We start from the raw sequence: 13,896 nt of genomic DNA on the forward strand, positions 1-13,896 counted from the left end.
CCAAGTGGGAAATGCAGATGACAGTGTGCCCTCCCCCCTCCATCCTGTTTTGAGGCCAGCTGTGGCCGTTTTACAATCATTATTTTAAGAGCGGGAGACTAATGAGGAGGAGAGCTGGGTTTTACATTTTGATGAGGAGGTGATAATGCTCACTGCACGGGCTCCCCGGGGAGCCACAGCACTCACCATTTGCTTCGCCTCTTTAGTTTTTATAGGCCTCGGGAATGAAGACTGAGGTTTTAAGGCAGCAAAGCATCCATTAGGAAGTGCTTACGGTGACCTTGGAGGCCGAGTCAGTCCTTTGGCACTGCCTGGAAGAAGGAATGTGTTGTTTTCTTTGAGGCCTGGAGGTGGGATGCAATTTCTGTGTCACTTCTCAGGTTTGCTGCCTGAATCCAGCTGTTGGGAAAGCTGAACTTGTACTTCGTGCTCTTTCTTGCACGTTTCTGTTCCCACCCTGAGCAGGGATGAGAGCCCTGAACTCTCCCGGACCTCCCGTCTCCCACTCTGACGTACACCTGTGCCTTCTGCAGGTCCAAGTAGTGCCCTTCCAGCCAGTCGTGCCCCAGTTACACCCATGGGCAAACACCTAAGGAGGCGTTTGGCAGATCAGGTTTCCCAGTACAGACCTGAAGTGCTGGGATGACATTTACTTTCCAACAGCAGCCGTGCCCTGAGGGTGTCTCCTGATGCCGGAATTTTGTAACACACAGCCTGCACTTTCCTTTCTGCTGGCAGGGTGTGTGGGCGAGGCTGGACATCACCCGCACACACAAATAGCTTCACCTGGCAAAAAGGTCGCTGTCAGGGAGGACAAGAGCCCGTTTGTTCCCCGGACCCCTGTCAAAGAACAAACTTGTTTGTCCTCAGGTCTTGGCCGTGCTCAGGGAGTGGAGGGACAGAGAGCAGCAGGCGCTCACAGCCTCTGTTCGCTGCTCAGCACTGGCTTTTATTGGCCTCAGGACAGTCTCAAAATTGATGCCCGTCATTGCCTACGCTCACCTGCCCAAACATGCTCCCTTCTCCAAGATTTTCGAAGCAGCTTGGGCAGAGCAGTCAGGCTTTTCCCAGTGCCAGAGCTGGTCATGGTGTATCATGCCCTTCCCCAGAACCCCTGGAGCTCTGCAGTCTGTTTTCCCTCTGCATGTCATGGTGCTGGTGGAGGGAAGGATGGACGTTCTCCCTGGTGGAAGCCTGTAAGCACAGTTTGCTTTAGGTCAGCTGCAGCCTCGCTCTGCTGAGGTGGTGGCAGGTGACAAGGCATTGCCTCTGAGTGATGCCAGCAGCCTGCCAGCCGGTGCCAAGGGAAATGCTTTCCTCCTCTTTCTCTCTTTTCACTCCAGCAGACAGGCTCCATGTGCCTGCCAGCCAATTCCCCCAGGCCTCCTCCTCCTCCCTGCTCTGGGACTGCTGTGGGCTGTGGGTCCAGGGAGTTTTCCTTCAGTAGCTTTTCATCACCATTTCTGAAGCGAGCTCTTTGCACAGAGCTTTGGGATTTAATGCAACATAAAGAACTTTCGAAACTGTTTTCCACTTCTCAAACCAGTTCTATCTTTAGTTCACTTCTTTCTGGAAGTGGTTGGGTTCTGGCAGGGCAAGTACAGCTGCTCCTACAGGCTCCTCTGCAGCCGCTGGTGAACTCTGTGCTGTGCTGGAAATGCAACGAGCTCTCCATTGCCACTGCTTGGTGCACCCCCAGACCAGCCCCAAGCTGCTCTGCAGCCCCCCTAGGCTGGCATTGTCTGTCCCCAGCCTCCCTCCGTGTCCATGTGCTTCCCAGAGCACTGCTGGGCTGTGACCTGCATGGCAATGACAGAGGTACCGGTGGTGAGTGGCAGCTCTGAGTTCTGGGGGTTTGTGAATTCAGAGTCTGTTACAGGCACCACTGCTCTCTGGGGCCCAGGAGTCCTGCGGCTTTCCCTCCTCCCTTGTGAGCAATTTATTTCCTTTACTGGCAGACAACTATTGACTTCTCATTCTCCTGAAGATGAGATGTCTTGTCTCATCAGGTTTAAATTAGTTTTATCTTTAGCCTTTCCTATTAATAAGCTCTCATTGCGGTGTCATTACTTGATATCTATTTTCTGATGTTTTTCATTAATGGCTCTCTATCTTCCAGATATTTTTTCAAGTATTTTTTTCCCCTGCTGCTGAGTTATTTAACAGTCAGACACAGATCAGAGATGTGAAGAGGGTCTGATGCTGGTCAGAGAGAGCGTGGAATGGCCCAGCACCACTTGGTGTGCAGGGCAGGGTGCTGGGACTGTGGTGGGGCTGCATTGGGGCTGTCAGGAATGGTCACGCATTCCCTTCCTGTCTCTCTGCATCCCTCTGATCCCAGCCTGAGCTCTGACACGCCTGGGGCTCTCAGGAGCACGAGTCAATAGAGTAATTAAAATGCCTCCCATGAGGCGAAGGTGCTGCAATTCCTTTGGACAGCTGTATCTGTGAAAAACAGAGGACTGCTTTCTGTGCTTCGTGTGCCTGGCAAGGCTCTTCCCCTTCAGCAGAACTTCCACTAGGAAATGTGAAAGGGAGTTATTTCACATTATTTCAAGGGGGCCCCTGCCCAGGGTCCCTGTTCCTGCTGGGTCTGAGCCACCTTCCCTGGCAGCCGGTCTGGGGCAGCTGCCACTGCCACCAGGAACATGGAGCTGGCAGTACTGCCAGCCTGGGGGCAGGCAGGGCTTTCTCATTATGTCTTCAAGGGTGTCAAAAGCAAAGTCCATCAGTGTTGAAAACACCCAAATCTCAGCCTCGTTGCCCTACATTTACTTCTTGCATTAAGGAGGAGGAGGAGAAAGGTGCCCAGTTCCTTGGGAGCAAACCCAAGGATGACAACAGCCTGATGCATGGTGGCATGTCTAACTGAGCTGTCAGGGTGCTCAGGGACACTGCTGGGGGTGTGCTTGACACTTGCAGAGCCAGGTCACTGCTGGATCCCTCGCTGGTCCCAGCTGTGGCTCCCATGTGGGAATTACAGAGCGGCTGCAGGATGGGCAATTTGCAGCAGCACCTCCAGCAGAGGGTTTGAGGGTGATTAATATTCAGCACACTGCTGTGAAAATGAACAGCCAGAAAGGATTGTCCTCCTCCCCTTCCTGCATCCATGAGGACAGTGAGTGGAACAGAAATGAAATTCACTTTTGGCCAGGCTGATTATGAGGTTTTGAGATTAAACAAGGTGCTCCATTCTCTTTGGGTTATTTAGTGTCTTTTAATCTGTTTCTTCTTCCTTTCTTTTTTTTTTTTTTTTTTTTTTTTTTTTTTTTTTTTTTTTATGTCATCTTTCTGTAATTTAATTACAGGAAGTTTAAAAAAGAGTAGTAGGAAGCTTTGGTTGAAGCTATCAGAACCAAACAGGAGGCAATTCCAAAACCAGTTTCTCTTTAAAAAAGGGAAACATTCTGACATTTCAATAAAAGAAAGATTCTTCCCATAATTTCTTATCCAAACTACATTTTGAAAAGCCCTTATACTGTTGATGGGAAAGCTTTCCCCATCCCATGCTCAGCAAGCAGCCAGCACAGCAGAGCCTGGCAGGAGCAGTAGCAGTGCTGACAGTGCCCCTGAGATGCTCCAGGCAGCAGATGGGTGTCATGGGGTGCAGAAGCCTGGGAGAGGCTCAGAGCAGTCTCCACAGGAGAACCCAGTAGGGTGAGAGAAACCTCAAGAAAAACCCCATCAGTGCCCTTGCAGCCAGAGCTGGCAAAGATCTGAGCTGTTCCAGAGTCACCTGTCCAGGCACACTGTGCCCAGGTGGTGCCAGCAGCAGCAGGGACATCCCCCATGGTACTGTTTTTATTAATATTGGTGGGTCAGACCAGTGCAGGTGCTGCTGCTGTCCCCACAGGGCTCACAGTGGCCAGTGGCTGCCCACCCCTGCCTCTGTGGCAGCGGAGGTGGGACCCAGCCCCATGGCACCTTGCCACCTGGAGAGGTTTGGGCTTTGGCATCTTGGCTCTATGGTTACCGAGGGAATTTTTACACCTCTTTTTGCAGTCATTCACAGCAAGTGAGCCTAGAATGGGGCTTGGCACCTTCTTTCATCCTCCTCCTTCTGTTTCCTTAGGAACTGGAAACTGAAGGTGCCCAATGAGGCGTTATGGATTCAATAGCTTGTGCCAAGGCACTGCCACCCATCCCGTCCTCCCCCTCTGACAGAGCTCTGCCACTGACATCAAAGGTCACCTGGCATCTGCCCTTCATCTTTGTGCTCTGAGCACAGGCAGACAACCCAGCATGTGGGTGTTACTGCAGCCAGAACGGGGTGCACTGGGTGCAGCGCAGACGCGCCCAGTGCCCACATCTCATTAGCATTGTTACCTCTGCCATTAATTGGCAGGGCAGGGGTGGCATTGGCTGCTCAGGGTATGGCTCACTCACAGTGGTGAGATAAAGGGAGTGAGAAGCAGCAGAGGAGGCTGGGCTGTGGTGTTGGGGCACTGGTGAGCCATCAGCCACGCCATTACCTTGGGAAAAGAGCAGCGAGAACCTCCAAGGTTTTCAGGGGAACATTTAGCCACTCAGAAGATGTGAGCAGGAGCCCTGGCCCTGGGAGTGTCCCAGGAGGATGCTGGCTGCAAGCTCTCAGCTAACAGCACCAGGACTCCCCTGTGCCTGTTGGATGGGGCTCTGGGGCCCTGGGCAGGACCAGAGGGGCTCATGATGGGCAGAGGCAGAGGAGGGTGTTGGTGCTGCCCACCAGGAATGCCCAGCAGAGCCAGTGTGGACACTTGGAAGTGGTTGGTGGCACACGGTGCTGTGTCAGTGGATCTGGAAGCTGCAGGACTCGGGAATCTGGCCCTGGCCCTGGCATCTCTACCCATGCAGCCATTCTGCTCCAGGGCTGTGTCACAGCCAGCTCTGGGATGAGGTTTGATGCCACTGCAGCCAGGAGCGAGCTCCTGTGCCCAGGAGCTTGCTGGCTACTGCCACTGCTCTCCCCGGGGTCCTGGGGGTCCCAGCCCCAGCCTGGAGGGGGATCTGTCTCCCTGGGGCCCCAGGGATGTGCTTGTTCATGTTAAACAGCTCCCAGCCCACTGGCAACAGCTGGGAGCAGGAACGCACACTAAAAGAACCAGCAGCTCAGGGACAGGGGCAGAATAAATCTGCATAAATACAAATGAGGGGAATATTTATTTGCCACATTGACCACATTTCTGTAGCTACTTTAAGCTGTGAGAGTGGGGGTCTGGCAGCCTGGGCAGGGCTTGGGCTCCACTCAGGCCCAGCTCTGGGGCTGCAGCCCCCGTGGTTCCCCACCTTTCCAGCAGACTCACCTATTCAATATTCCTCACATGTGAGTTACTCCTGTAGCTGATGGGAGTGATAAATAACAAAACCCTTGCAAATGCAAAAATCCTTTGGCAGTTTGGAAAGGAACCAAGTCACATGCTGAATGCAGATGAAGAAAAATCATTTTTATTGTAAGGAGAAAAAGAAGGGTGTGAATCTGCCTCAAATCCACCTCACCCACAATGCAGCACATCCAAATCCACTTGGAGATTACAAGGCAGGATAGCGTTCACTCTGATCAGTTCAAAGCATCGCTGTTTGGGAACAAATTGGCTGAGTGTGCACCTGGATTAGGCTGGGGGCTTTTTTGCCTCTTTTTAACAGTATGAAATCACTGAAAACAGCAGAATTCCCTTTTGAAATGGTAAGCCAATCAAGAAGCAGAAGGAGAGCAAAGACAAAGTGTTTACAGCTCATTGCATTCGTCCCTTTTCTCTCTTCCCTTCTCAGAAGGTTTTGTGCAGTTGGTGCAAACTCATGAAATTCCTGAGGGGACCAAACCCCTGCCTGACTGTCTGCTTCCAGCACCTGGAATGTCCCCTCTGTGCTGAGCCATTACCTGGCCTAAACCCCAGTCCAAGCGCAGCTGGGGTGGGCCTGAGGAAGAGCCAGGGGGTCAACGTCATCCCTTCATCAGTGAGTGCCATAACGAGTGGTTTGTGGCCATGACAGCCAGGAGAGACACAGGCAAGACCTGGGGCTCCACAGTGTCATCAATATGGCTGATCATCGACATGGCTAATTATCAACATGGCTAATTATTGACATAGCTCACCATTGGCACAGATTATCATTGGCACAGATTACCGTTGGCACAGATAACTCTAGGCTGGACAGAGACACCAAAATCTGAGAAGGCTGAAACGTAGAGCAGAAGAAAGAGTGTTTTCTTGGTTGGGTTTCTCCATTTTCATGTCTATTCTCCACCTACTGAGTTGTTTTTCTCCCTTCCCTCCTCCTCCTTGGGAATCGCCTGCAGGGGGACCTGGAGGGATAGCAGAGTTGAGGTTTTAGGCAGCCCTGTGCTACCCGTGTCACCTCCCACTACCAGGTAGCAAGGTCAGGACTCTTCTCACCCAGCTCAGGTACTGGCACCGGCACAATTGGCAGCAGAGCTCTGAGCCAGGACCCCAGCCAGCAAATCCTCCTTACCCCAGGGTGCTGCCAGCCCCGCGCCTATGGATTGATCCCGGGATCGACACCTGCGGCTGGGGGAGAGACACCCAGGTCAGTGCAATCCCTTCCCGGGTCCCCAGAGCCTGACAGTCCCCTGGTATCCCCCACCACGGGACTGGGCTCGGTGGTTCCTGATGCAGCAGTGGCCTGAGAGCCCCCAGTTTTACGGGCAGAGATGATTTAGTGCCCTCAGGAATACAGCTCTGGGGAAGCTGGGAAGACTTCCAACTCTTCCTTACCTTCCTTATATATTAACTTTCCATGCATATGAAGCTGAAAGTTCTTCCAATCACCTCTGCAAATATTAATTAATCCTCGCAGCATCCTGAGAACCATTATTCACTCTTATTAAGCAAATATTATTAAATCCTTTTATAAGAGGTGAAGTGACTTTTCCGGGGCTGTGCAGGGCGTAAGTAGGAGTGCACAGACTTGCTACTGTATTCCAGACCTGCCACTGCACAGGGACAAAGGTACTCACACCTGAGCTGGGGGCCATCTCTGAGGACCAGGGACCCCAACCACCCCCAGCACTGCTGTGCCCTGTGAGGTACAAGTGCTCCAGGCACAGCACCTGGCAGCTCTGGCTGCATCCCAGAGCCATGAGAACCCTCCCCACTCTTGGCCCCAACCCAGGACTGTGTCCCCCATTGCAGCTGCCCCATTCTGGCTCACAGACACCAGTGGAGATCCCCAGCAGCACTGGGTCCAAACTTACTCTGAAGGAGCCAGTCAATGAAGGTGCTTGGAAATGGGGAATTCTGCAAAGAACCAGGATGTTAGAGCATGTGAATGTGGAGGGAAGGCATCAGTGTGGGGACATGGGATGGAACACAGGATGGGACATGGCTGTACCTGCAGATCCAGCTCCACATAGTGCCCGGCTGTCACTGGCAGCTTGGAGAGAGCAGAGTAGATTTTCCCCAGAAGCCCAAAGGAGATCACACCTGGGGAGAGGGAGAGGCCATGAGGGCTGGGCAGCGCTAGCTGTGGGTCACTGAGCCTGCTGGAGCCTGTGCCCACCCGTAGCATCTGGCAGAGGCCGGGAGAGCATTGTACTGCCCAGCAAGGAGGAAAACCCTTTGTCCTTCCTATAGATCTCAAACTCCATGGAGTTCAAAGGTTCCCATGAAAGCTGCTGCCCCGGAGCTCCCAGGTGCAGATCCCATCACAAGGGAAATGTTGAGGGGGACCGTTCTGCTTTCAGTGAAGCAGCAATTGTGTGCGAGGTTTGACATGAACAGAGCTGGGGAGGGGAAACCCTCTGGCTCTGTGGGGCTGCACCTGGGGGTCCTGGCATAGCCAACTCCTGGCAGCAGCTTGGGTCTAGCTCTGGTTAGGAAAATACCCATAAGAAGAGCAGGGCTGTGGTGTCTGGCAGTGGTGGTGAGCCAGGACCTTGCCACCCACAGCAGCTTTGCCAGCGGAGAAAAGCTGCTCCTGCTCCAGGCAGAGAGACCCCTGCTCCCACAGCTCCAGCTCTCCTGGGGATACCCACTGCCCGTGGAGGTGGCCAGAAACACAAACCCCAAGTGTGACTCTAAAACTTAATAGGGAAAAGAAAATTTAACGACTTACGGTTGAGGAATTGCAGATTAATGTTGATGATGCTGACCCAGACGTTCACTAAGGGGCAGAGCTGCAATGGCAACAAGTGGCACAGTCTTAGTGAGAACAGCGTGGCTGCAGCAGCGCGTTCCCCGGCACCGCTCGAGTTTCACAGATTTAAATCAGGATGGGACAATCATCCTGATTTCATCCTAGGGCATAGTTCTTCCATGGAAAAAGAGCTATATGATTCGTTCAGCTCCCTTCTAAAAATGTTCTACCGAACAAGGTAAAAGATCCTCTAAAGGCCCCCTTTGCTCTAAATGGGGCCATTGCTTCTTCTCACCCCCACAGGGAGCAGCTAAGTATAAATTACCCCGTAACCTCATGTGATGGAATTGAAATTACTCCTAACAAATAAATTCTGACTGTAAGGAAGATCAAGCAATTTTGTGTAACTCACTTATGGGCTGCAGGCATGTATCTGTGCATGCACAAATATATATATATATATGGGTTGTATGTATATTGTCCCTGCCAACGACAGGGGGATTGGAACTAACTAACCTTTGAGGTCCTTTCCAATCCAAACTGTTCTGTGATTCTGCGCGCGTGCGTGTGTGTGTGTGTGTAAATCTGCCAGGCAGTTCTGGCAGGAGCACTGATTGGAGCTGAAATGCAGCTTCACAGCAAAGAATCTTCAGACACTCACCAGCGCAGGGACAAGGGACTTAAGAGACTTGTTCAGCAAGCTGCTCACCAGATTGGTGAGGAAGCTGAGGAGGAAAAAGACAGACAAGAATTACCAGGGAAGTTGTCAAAACCCAGGGCTTGACATCAAGACAAAACTGAGCTCCTCTGCACGGCTCAAAACTGAGCTACTCTGTAGAGGAGCCCCCTCTTCTCCTCCGATGTTAAGAGATGCCGCAAGCCCACAGCTCCCCCAGGCTTCACCAGGAATTGCAGATGCTCAGGACTTTGTTATCTGAATCGCAAAGTCTGCTTTTTATGATGTCAATCCATGCCCAGATTTGAGACTGAAGTTCTGCCCCACTGCCAACTTGCAGGAGCTCACCCTTTCCGCAGGTTGACGCTGAAACCACCAAGGAGGTGGTTGCAATCCTTAAGCACCAACTTGAGGTCACCGGGGGAGTCCTGGGTCAGGGCAATGTGTGATGTGATGTTTGCTTCTACCGAGGAGCCACTCAGAAACTGAAAAATCCTGAAAAAAAGGAAGTGGCGTGGAGGGTTATGGAGGAAGCCGAAGCAGCACAGGAGAGCGGTGCCTGTGGTGGAACCGCAAGCATGGCCTCGGCTGGGACAGTGCTTCAGTTTTGGGACTTCTCTCAGGCTCCTGGTCCTGTAGCAGATCACAGAACCACAGAATTGTTCAGGTTGGAAAAGACCTCTAAGATCAAGAAGTCCAATCATCAACCCAGCACCACCGCCATGTTCACTAAACCACGGCCTCAAGCACCATATCCACATGTTTTTTGAACACTTCCACAGATGGCGAGTGTCTGTGGAACGAGGACAGCTGGAAATGGTTCCAGAGAGAGTCAGCAGCACAGCCCAGAGCTTTCCTCACCAGCCTCTTGCTCAGTGTTTGGGGGTGTTTGTCGAGCCCCCAGGAGTGTCCCATCCTCCCCAGTGCCCTCAGGTCCCCGTGGCCCCGCTCCCCAGCCTCGCTCACCCTGGAAAGCGGAGCACCAGCTTTGAGTACAGGTTCAGCACAAGCTCAGTCCCACGAAGGACCTTCCATGACACTCGGGCGTTCTCAAGGTTCAATACCTTCAACCTGGGGGTTAACACCGAGGCAAACCCACCTTGAGATGGCAGGATCAGCAGGAGCAGATCCTACAGCCCCATCTCTTCCTGCTCATCATTTGACCTGTGGATATTCCCAGGTAAAAGTGAAGGTGGGGAAGGACCAACTCTCGCTCCACAAACAGCCAATCTCAAAGCATGGTCAGGTTTCTCAAGGCTATGTCCTCCTGAGTCTCAGCCATCTCCATGGGTGGACATTCCCCCACCTCCTGTGTTGCCCATGGCTGTGTCACACCACTCCCACAGGCAAGACTTTTCCCATTTCTCGTTGGAATTTCCCCTGTTGCAGATCCTTATGTGAGCTGCGAGCCCAGGACTGGTGGTTTGTATGAGAGGGAAGGTCTGATCCCCTGGACATTATGGGTCACCCTGCAGTGAGCCCCACCACGGAGCTTCTGACTCACCAGGCGTAGCGTGTCATCTTCTGGGAGGCTCCACCACCCAACAGTCCTCCTGCACCCAGAAGTCCTCCTGCTTCACTCAGAAGACCATTGAGTCCAAGCAGACTTCCATTGCCTAGGAGACCTCCTTTTCCAAGCAGCCCTGTGCCAAGCAGACCTGTCTCTCCAAGAAGGCTGTTATTGCCAAGGAGACCATTGCCAAGGAGACCATTGCTGAGGAGACCATTGCCAAGTCCTTCCCCACCAAGGATACCAGTGCCAAGTCCTTCTCCACCAAGGAGGCCTGTTCCAAGGCCTTTCCCACCAAGGATACCAGTGCCAAGTCCTTCTCCACCAAGGAGGCCTGTTCCAAGGCCTTTCCCACCAAGGATGCCTGTGCTGAGCAGCCCATTGCTGCCAGGTTGTTCTCCTGCAACAGCCAGAACTCTGTTACTCTCTTGTCCTTCACCACCCAGCAACCCTCCTCTCCCAACCCTCCCCTATGCTAAGCGGACCTTCCTCACCTAGGAGGCCTGTGCCAAGGACCCTACCTCCGCTGGGCTCATTTCCTACACCAAGGAGACCTCCACTTTCTGCTCCACTTGGACTTCCTTTTCCCAGGAGGCCAGTGCCAAGCAGCCCACCTCCACCAAGAGCACCTATGCCAGGCAATCCACTTTTTCCGCCCGTAAGACCAGTGCCAAGCAGACCTGCACCAAAGGAGTCCCAGTTACTGATTGGAATTCCACTCTTGGAAGGATTTCATTGACAGGAAAGATTGGTTTGGCCACGTTAGGGTGCTCTGCTGGTGAGTTCTCACAGGGACCCCTGAGCATCCTTGAACAAAGTTGGGTTCCCCATGGAGATGGGCCTGCCAGGAGGCAGCTCCCCAGGAGGCAGCTCCCTGATGAGCAGAGGGACATGCCATGAGCCCAAAATATCACAGGACTGTGCCATGACTCTGCCTTGGAAACACAGAAAATATCTGAACTCACCACTGCTAGGTTGTGCTGGGTTCAGCAGGTTGAGGAGACCCTGGGAGGGGGGAAGGAGGCCCCCAAGAAAGATGACATACCAGAAGGGTGGCATGTCCTGACACAGCACCTGTGGAAAGACCCACATCAGCCTGAGCACCAGCTCCACATTGGTATCGACAGCCTGGGTACTGGTCCAGCTCTCCATCCTTCATGTGCACGGCCCTGGGGTGTGGGGAGATTCTTCCTGGACATGCAGCCTCCAGACACCATCCCCCTCGTACCAGGATGTCAGCCCAGACCTGCAGCACCCTTTTCCCACTTCTGGGAAGCAGAAGAGGGAGCAGCTGAAGCCCAGTGCCACACTGCTCTGGAGCCATCTATGTCTCCATGCCTGACTGGCCTCCCCCACTGCAGAGCTGGGTGTCTGACGCTGCAGGGAAGTGAAAATGCCATTTTAAGAGAAGAAGAGGGATGGAGGTGAGGCAGGAGGACCTTGTACTGAGAGAGACAGATGGCTTCCAACCACTCTGAAATGGCCCTGAAAGAGGAACGCTCACAGGAGCACAGCCAAATAAAAAATGATGAGTGTCACAGTCATGTCCTTCTGCCTGCTGTGAAGAGCACCCTGTATTATTAAAGCTCAAAGCACAGCCAGAATCAGACTCACTTTCCCGTGGGCAGGTTGTTTGTTTTTCTCATCTTGTTCCACTCAAGCTGTGAAAAGAGTTCGTTTTCCCTCTGTTTGATCTGCCCCCGGCCAAAAGAAAGTACCTTCAAGGACCTTCTGTTCCTGCCCAAGCTGGGCCTCTAGGGGTGACAACGCAGGCTGGGGAATGTTTGTTTATGCATGGAAAGGTGTTTGCAAAGAAATGAGAAAATGGTCTCTCTGCAGCACTGCTAGGGGTTCCAGCTCTAGGAGCACTTTCCTGGACAGTCCGTGTCCTGGACAGACAGCTCAGCTTGTCCCTCCCGAGAAAAACAATGTACAGGGTGCGGATTGCAGAGCTTCAGCACTGAGAAATAACATTATTTAGGTCAGACTGAACAACTTCTTTATCTCTTCCAGATACTTTTAAAAAATCCCTCTATGACAGTTCTCGGCACAATTAAATTAGACTTTAATTCACTCGACTGTCTTTTACATTTTCCCTTTGATCAGCACGTAATGATGCACAGCTCCTGTAGCTGCGATTATTGAACAGGGGAGAAGGAGAGAGGCTCGAGCAGCTTCTATTGAAAATCGTGTCAAATAAAATCAGTGGGATTTGTTGGAGGGGCTCTGAAAGACGTGTGCAGCATTGCAAAAGGGTACCAAAATGGATGTCGGGGCTCTTAGAGGAGCTCTTAGAGAGAATACGTGACCAAGCAGGCACCTATCTCTGCAGTTATTAACAATATCTACCAGGGTGCTGCTCCTCGGTCACACACATTTCAGTGAGCCGAGCATCTTGCACATGCAGAAAAGCATGTCTGGCTTTGCAGATAAACACTTATTTTACACTAACCGAGATGAGGTCTGGAGAGCTGAAAATTGCTCTGAATTCTGGTCACCAAGATCACGAAAAAACTCCCAGTTCTTTCTGCCAGCTTAGTCATTATCACAAACTTAACAACAACAGGAATGAACGTGGAATTTAACAAGCAAGAGCTCTGCTAGCTTTAAAAATTAATTTTCATAAATGATTAAATGCAGCTACAAAAATCAAAGGAAAGCATCATTAAAATCCCTGCTTTCCAAGCCGGGTTACACTGTGCTGTAGGTCGCCTGATGGAGCCAGCACAGTGGCCACGGTCCCTCAGTGCCACTTACCTGGACCCTTTGATGTCGAGGTGGAGCTTCCATGGTCATGGCTGCTGGCAGCTGCTTTTATATACCCGAGCTGCAGGAATGAGGAAAGCCAAGGAAAGGATGGAGCAGGGACAATTCCCTTTCACGGGCTGTGAAGTGTGACCCCTGCACCAGCCTGACCCTGACCACCACACCTTGCAGGGCTGGGCTGTGGCCAGCAGCACCCAGCCAGCCCAGCAGCTCACCCCTCACTCTGGCTGTGGTGCCCACCAGCTCTGGGGAGAGTCCCAGGGTTGCTTCAGGACAGCTCGGCACCATCGTATGGAGCAGAATGAGTCCAAGGACAGTGAGAGGTGAGCAGTTACCTCCCAATGAGTTAATTGCATACAGAAACATCACAAATTGCAAAACAAATGAAAGAGTGTGTGGGTTTGTGGCACACCGTCTGCTCTTAGAAAACTGCCTGTGCCCCAGAGGCAAGCAGGAGCTGGTTGTGCATCCAAGAAAGATCTCCACAGTTTAAAGGAGACTTGAGAGACAACAGATAAAACAGGGAAATAAATACAGAGAGGAAAGGAAAAGTAACATCAAAGATGACAGAAAAATCTGATGCTGATGTTCCAGGTGTGTTTCAGGGTGGATCTGGGCTGGACCAGGGCAAGACAGACTCACAAGCAGTGATGCAGCTGTCCCAGCTACTCCCTCTCACCCCAGGAGCAACGGGTGGCTTTAGAGCCTTAATTAGCAGAAGTTTCATGTGGTTCATGCAGAGTTCAGTGGTGCTGCTGGGTGATTTCCCCCCTGGGTCCCTAAGTGCTCCAAGGACAAAGCCCCAGTAAATCCCAGGGCAGGTGATGGTGTGATGGGTGCTCAACACGAACAAGATACCCCACAGCTTTGG

The 13,896-nt window shown here is 52.2% G+C and overlaps 1 protein-coding gene across 3 annotated transcripts; it reads right to left on the bottom strand.

Moving 5' to 3' along the window:
• Positions 1 to 5,402: 5,402 nt before the first annotated feature.
• LOC116452723 (BPI fold-containing family B member 4-like) lies at positions 5,403 to 13,267 on the bottom strand. Of its 3 annotated transcripts, none has more exons than XM_032127390.1 (12): positions 13,017 to 13,267; positions 11,225 to 11,333; positions 10,745 to 10,939; positions 10,254 to 10,659; positions 9,716 to 9,820; positions 9,098 to 9,244; positions 8,735 to 8,798; positions 8,053 to 8,113; positions 7,330 to 7,421; positions 7,193 to 7,235; positions 6,451 to 6,506; positions 5,403 to 6,283 (listed from the first exon to the last, which is right to left on the bottom strand). In XM_032127390.1, the coding sequence occupies exons 1-11, from the start codon at positions 13,053 to 13,055 to the stop codon at positions 6,475 to 6,477; spliced, it is 1,293 nt and encodes a 430-aa protein (XP_031983281.1). In that variant the 5' UTR covers positions 13,056 to 13,267; the 3' UTR covers positions 5,403 to 6,283; positions 6,451 to 6,474. The 3 variants fall into 3 exon arrangements, with proteins under 3 accessions (XP_031983281.1, XP_031983282.1, XP_031983283.1); XM_032127391.1 differs by having other exon boundaries at positions 10,754 to 10,939; positions 13,017 to 13,266; XM_032127392.1 differs by lacking the exon at positions 10,745 to 10,939 and having other exon boundaries at positions 13,017 to 13,265.
• Positions 13,268 to 13,896: the final 629 nt, after the last annotated feature.

Source organism: Corvus moneduloides, chromosome 17, assembly GCF_009650955.1.
Source record: "Corvus moneduloides isolate bCorMon1 chromosome 17, bCorMon1.pri, whole genome shotgun sequence".
In the NCBI taxonomy this organism is placed as follows: domain Eukaryota; kingdom Metazoa; phylum Chordata; class Aves; order Passeriformes; family Corvidae; genus Corvus; species Corvus moneduloides.